The sequence below is a fragment of the Seriola dumerili genome, unplaced genomic scaffold, assembly GCF_002260705.1.
Source record: "Seriola dumerili isolate Sdu_G_001 unplaced genomic scaffold, Sdu_1.0 BDQW01000741.1, whole genome shotgun sequence".
In the NCBI taxonomy this organism is placed as follows: Eukaryota; Metazoa; Chordata; class Actinopteri; order Carangiformes; family Carangidae; genus Seriola; species Seriola dumerili.
Window position 1 is genome coordinate 132,190 of NW_019174996.1, and position 5,462 is coordinate 137,651.

Genomic DNA, 5,462 nt, shown 5'->3' on the forward strand with positions numbered 1-5,462 from the left:
TCCTCTGGCAGGATGTCTAAAAACCACATATTGACCAGATGTTCATTCTTAACTGAATTCAGTGTTTTTAAGACTTTTAAGACCTTCAGATATAAAACGCCATATTTGTTTACATTAAGGTGAAAATGAGTAAAATGCTTTTACTTACAGCATAAAATAAAAATAATTAAATTTACCTGCAGTTTTAAAACTGACGTGCAGATTCATCCATTAGTTAATCATTATTTTCATTATTATTATTATTATAACCCATTAACTGACTCTAAATCAGGACTGAATGCCTGAATCTGCTTAATTAAGAAATTAATCTTTTAATGGTTAAGACAGTTAGACAGTTTTTCTACCATTGAAATCCTGTGTGTGGAAGGAGAGTTTCAGTCTGAGCAGAAACAGCACTTCACTGACATCTGCTGGTTTTGGCAGGAACCAGCTTCATCTGTGCTGTTTAGTGAGTTGCTGTCCTGCATTATTGATGAATATCCTCTCATCAATAATCAAATGTAATGATTGGTCCTCACACTGTTGTTGATCTGTTTCCACTCTTTCTTTGTGAAGCAGCAGTTTGATTGACACAGATTCTAACTGAGCACTACAGGAGTTACAACATGTGTAAGACTGTTGTTACAACATGTGTGAGACTGTTACAACATGTTTAAGACTGTTGTTACAATATGTGTGAGACTGTTACAACATGTGTAAGACTGTTTTTACAACATGTATGACGTTGTTCGGTTGTAACATGTTCACCTGAAAAACAGTCAATCAGAACTTTGACATAAAAACTCTTTAATGTCACATTTTAACAACAAGGAAAATATGTTCACTTTCATGTTGAAGGAAAGTTAAAAATCTTGTTTTTAAAATCTAGCTGCTAACTCTAAAGAGATAAATCTACAGTTCTTTTGAACCCGATCTTCCAGGTATAAATACAGAGATGTAAAATCACATCATAGTCTGAAACAGCCAATCAGGGAGAAGATCATGATAATATACTCTAAATTCAGAATCATGAAAAAATATATTTAGATTCCATCTTTAAGGTTTTCTACAAGTCTAAACTAGTTTTCTATACTGCCCCCTCTCATATGACAGCCAGACTGCAACAACATCAAAAATACACTACCCACAATCCCCTGCGTCAGGCAGAGGTATAGAAACAAAAGAAAGGCACAGATACTTCCAATCTGTCCTGATAATTAATCAATAACACCCCATTTGAACTGATAACAGCTGTGTGATACAAGTCTGTGATATAACGGATCATATAAGGTATAAATATATCAGATCTATTAGTATTGATCAGCTATCAGCATTGATTAGATATCAGATTAGCCTCTGGATTAGCTGCATGTCTCTGTCCATGAGCAGAAGCGGGGCCAGGTGAGCTCTCAGCAGCCAATCAGAGCAGCTCGTACTGCCGCAGGTGCATGCGCTGGATGATGTCACGGCAGTCGTTGAAGACGCGGCGAATGTTCTCGGTGTCAATGGCGCAGGTGAAGTGAGGATAACAGTAATGTTTCCCATCACCGCTCGCTGTGCTGATCCTCTGAGAAACAGAGTCAAATCGTCAGTGTCAGCATGTCGCAGTGATCATGATGATGATGATGATTACTGCATTATCATGAGCAAGACTGGAAACTTGTTTTTACCAGAAACTCGTCCCTGATGAAGAACTTGGCTTGGGTCACTCTGGGGTCTTCATCAGCATCTGGAATAGCTGGAAACACATCGAAATGTTTTTATACACAGAGGTCAGAGGTCATCACTTCTTTTACTTCAGTCAAAACTCATACAGAGGAAAGAAGAAGAATCACAGTTTGATCACGTTTTCTTATGTAACTACAGCTGTAATAAATGTTGTCAAGCAGAAGTATAAAGGAGCAGAAAATGGAAATACTCTAGTACCAATACCTCAAACTGTACTTCAGTACAACACCTCCGTGTGTAAATATAGTATCTGTATCGTACCATCAACAGGGACCTGGTAGTTGTTGTATTCTGGGAAATAATCCTCCAGTTTAGATTTTCCAGCCAGAATCTTGTCAGCCAGCACATCCTGTTTGTTTAGGAACAAGATCACTGAGATGGTCTTCAGAAACCTGCAGCCAATCAGAGCGCAGAGAGGGTTAACAACAGCCAATCAGAGAGCACAGAGAGGGTTAACTACAGCCAATCAGAGCACAGAGAGGGTTAACCTCAGCCAATGAGAGCACAGAGGGGGTTAAGTACAGCCAATCACAGAGCACAGAGGGTGAAGTGAAGAACCTGTTGGTCCAGATGGATCTGAAGAGGTCTAGGGACTCTCGAAGCCGGTTGGTGGAGTTGTCCTCTCTGATCACCATGTTGTAGCTGCTGCTGGCTGCAACGAAGATGATGGCCGTCACATCTGAACAGAGAAGACAAACACACTGATCTCAGGTCAGCTCCTCTCATTTTCTTCAATGTGTCTGTTTGTTTTCTCACCGTTGAAGCACTGGATCCACTTCCTGCGCTCGTCCCTCTGTCCTCCTACATCAAACATACTGACAGACAAAGGACAGTCAGTGACAGTCAAGACCTGCCCCCTCTCTGCTGACAAACCAGGGTCTGAATACTATAACACCCAGCAGCCTTGGCCACGTTTCCTGTGGAGACACAGCCAATCAGCATCTGAACTCTGTCAGAACTGATCCAGGATTCATCAGTGATCAACAACAACCAGCCGCTGACCATGAACCAGAAGAGCCAATCAGAGGCAGAGATACAGGAAGCAGTGATGATCCAAAGAGCACCAGAGGGTGGAAGGGGTTTGTGTGGACAGGTTGTCCTGGGTTACGGTCACCAAGGCTCCCAGGTCCCAGAGGAGGGGCCAGACTAAACCTGATGAACAGCCATTTTTGGAATCGTGTCACTTCACCTGCACCAGGGACACCAGGGGCCCCTTCTAGAGCCAGACCTGGGAGGGGAACAGCCCCAATCAATTACATGGGGTCCTCACCCTGTCTGCCCCCACCCTGTTGGCCCTCCACTCTCACCCTGTTGACTCCCCAGCTGCAGGGACAGGAGTCGGGTCACGTGCTACCTGGAAGGTGACCCCTGATCTAATCAACAGGTTCTACAGAGACCAACCGCTAATTTCACCTGACAACACAGCCTGAAGCTCTCTGATTGGGCGGTCCTTACAGCAGTGCTCTCTGGGAGTTGTAGTTTAACATTGTCAGACTGTGACCTTTGACTTTTTCTTTTAATCAAGAACTTTTAATTTGGACTCAACCTTCAAAAGCAGCAGTTACATAGAAGAGACAGGTGAGCGGTGCAGTTGGACACAGAGGGCGGGGCTTAAGGCACTCACTGGAAGTTGACTTTGTCCACTTGGAACCTGGTTTCAAAAATCCCTGAAGTCAAAACTCTGCAACGCAACAAATCCTGCAGGAGAAGAAGAAAATGTTTTTACCATCAGCCTGGTAACAGATGAGTCATCATGGATGCTGCAAGCTGATCAGCCAGTTTGTTACCTGGTCATTAGGTGTGTAATCCGTCCTCCTAACTGAGTCCAACCTGTCCAGGAAGCTGCAACACACAGACACACAGGTGGTCATGTGACATCACAGGCCTTTTCAGCCAAGCACATGCCGCTGCCAACACCCCCAGTCCTGCATCCCACCCCCTCCTCCACCCTGAGCTGTGATTGGTCCGCTGGGATATAAATGTCGTAGTTGCTCCGTGTTGATGTTTATTGTTTGTTGTGTGTTTTCTTACTACTGAGCACAGTCGATCAGCTGATATTCATTGGAGCGTTCGAAACACGCCTTCACGCCGTCATCTTCCCACAGCTTCTGAGCATGTTCAAAGAACTCCTGACAGATAGACAGACAGAGAGACAGACAGTTAGTCCTCTACATTCTGCAGACTTCACAAGGACAAACACATATTGAACCAGCTCCAGACCTGGGTGTAGATTCTGGTCTTTGGAGACTCGCTGTGTTCACTGTATCTGCATGGGTCACATGTTTCTCCAGGTAAACGCTTCAGTGTGACATCATCTGATTGGACAGCAGTGACAGCACTTTAAAGTGTGTGCATCCTGTTGACCAATCAGACAACAGAAGAAAAAGGCAGAAAGACGCTTGTTTTGTCTCTTCATCGTCCTCAGAGACCGGAGACGTCTGGATAATGAGGCCTCAGGTGAGACACACACACAGGTAGGTGTGTGTGTGTGTTTCAGTCCCAGGTTAACTCGTTACATCATGTCATTAACATCATTAAAACAAACAAGCTCTTAACCAACTCTCCAGGTGCAACTTTAAAGGAACAGTTCACCTGTTTTATTTCAGCTCACTGACAATGACTGACAACAGGTGAGACAGAGCTGCACCTGCAGCAGCTCAGTCAGGATACACACAAGCCTGAGCACAACTACACTGTAACACAGGTGTACTCACAGGTGTGCGTGTGTGTGTGTGTGTGCGTGTGTGTGCGTGCGTGCGTGTGTGCATGCATCTGTGTGTGTGTGTGTGTGTGTGTGTGTGTGCGTGAGTGTGTGTGCGTGTGTGAGTGAGTGTGTGTGTGTGTGTGTGCGTGCGTGTGTGTGTGTTACCTCAGTGTATTCAAAGTCAGACAGTGGTGCAATGCTCTTGATGTAGTCGACTCTGAACTGGTTTCCAGGGTTACCGATAGGAATGGGTGGAGTCAACATACTCATAGCCGACACGATGGTCTGGAACACATACACACACACACACACACACACACATATACACATCTCTGTGATTGGCTGCTGTGGGTGTTGATAGTGGTGACCATCAGTCATGTGACCTACCACGATGGCGTCCTTCACATTTTTCCTGATGTCCTGAATCTTCTGCTGCTTCTCTCTGGAAAACAGTTTGAACTCCATCACTTTGACGACATCAGTCAAACGCAGTGACAAAACTCTACGTCTGAACTTTGATTTTCATAGACGACAAGAAAACACGGTCTCATGATTCAAAGGTCAGGACTTGTCTAAAGATTAAATCCTCTTTAACATTTAACCTCTGAATGAATACTTTATCACATATTGATGTTTCCTCTGTGACCAGGAGGAAACCGACTCTGATCAGGGTCAGGACCGTCACCTGTCTCACCTGTCACACAGGTACAGGGCCAGGTATCTAACCTGTGTGTCAGTCAGTTTGACTCACTCAGCGTTGAAGCCGTCCACATGAAGAATCCTCATCTGCTTCACTATGGTGCTTTTACCTGATTCTCCTGCACCTGCAGACAGACAGGCAGTTAGACAGACAGGTGTACAGACAGACAGACAGGTGTGCAGTCAGGCAGGTGTACAGACAGACAGGTGTCTCACCCAGCAGTAACAGTCTGTGTGTAGCTTTATAAGCCTGTCTTTCTTTCTGCAGCTGTCTCTCAATCTTCTTGTTCGCTTCTCTCTTCGCTTTTTCATCCAGTCGTTCTTCCTCCGTCTTCCCTCCCAGACAGCCCAT

At 44.7% G+C, this 5,462-nt stretch overlaps 1 protein-coding gene across 2 annotated transcripts; it reads right to left on the reverse strand.

Annotated features, from left to right (window-relative positions):
* Nucleotides 1-1,399: 1,399 nt before the first annotated feature.
* LOC111236865 (guanine nucleotide-binding protein G(olf) subunit alpha-like) lies at nt 1,400-5,462 on the reverse strand. 2 transcript variants are annotated; one of them, XM_022765744.1, is made up of 13 exons: nt 5,327-5,462; nt 5,163-5,235; nt 4,918-4,924; nt 4,799-4,849; nt 4,577-4,696; nt 3,739-3,836; nt 3,495-3,549; nt 3,332-3,405; nt 2,464-2,522; nt 2,266-2,386; nt 1,969-2,099; nt 1,650-1,717; nt 1,400-1,546 (listed from the first exon to the last, which is right to left on the reverse strand). In XM_022765744.1, the coding sequence occupies exons 1-13, from the start codon at nt 5,460-5,462 to the stop codon at nt 1,400-1,402; spliced, it is 1,140 nt and encodes a 379-aa protein (XP_022621465.1). The 2 variants fall into 2 exon arrangements, with proteins under 2 accessions (XP_022621465.1, XP_022621464.1); XM_022765743.1 differs by lacking the exon at nt 4,918-4,924 and having other exon boundaries at nt 4,799-4,853.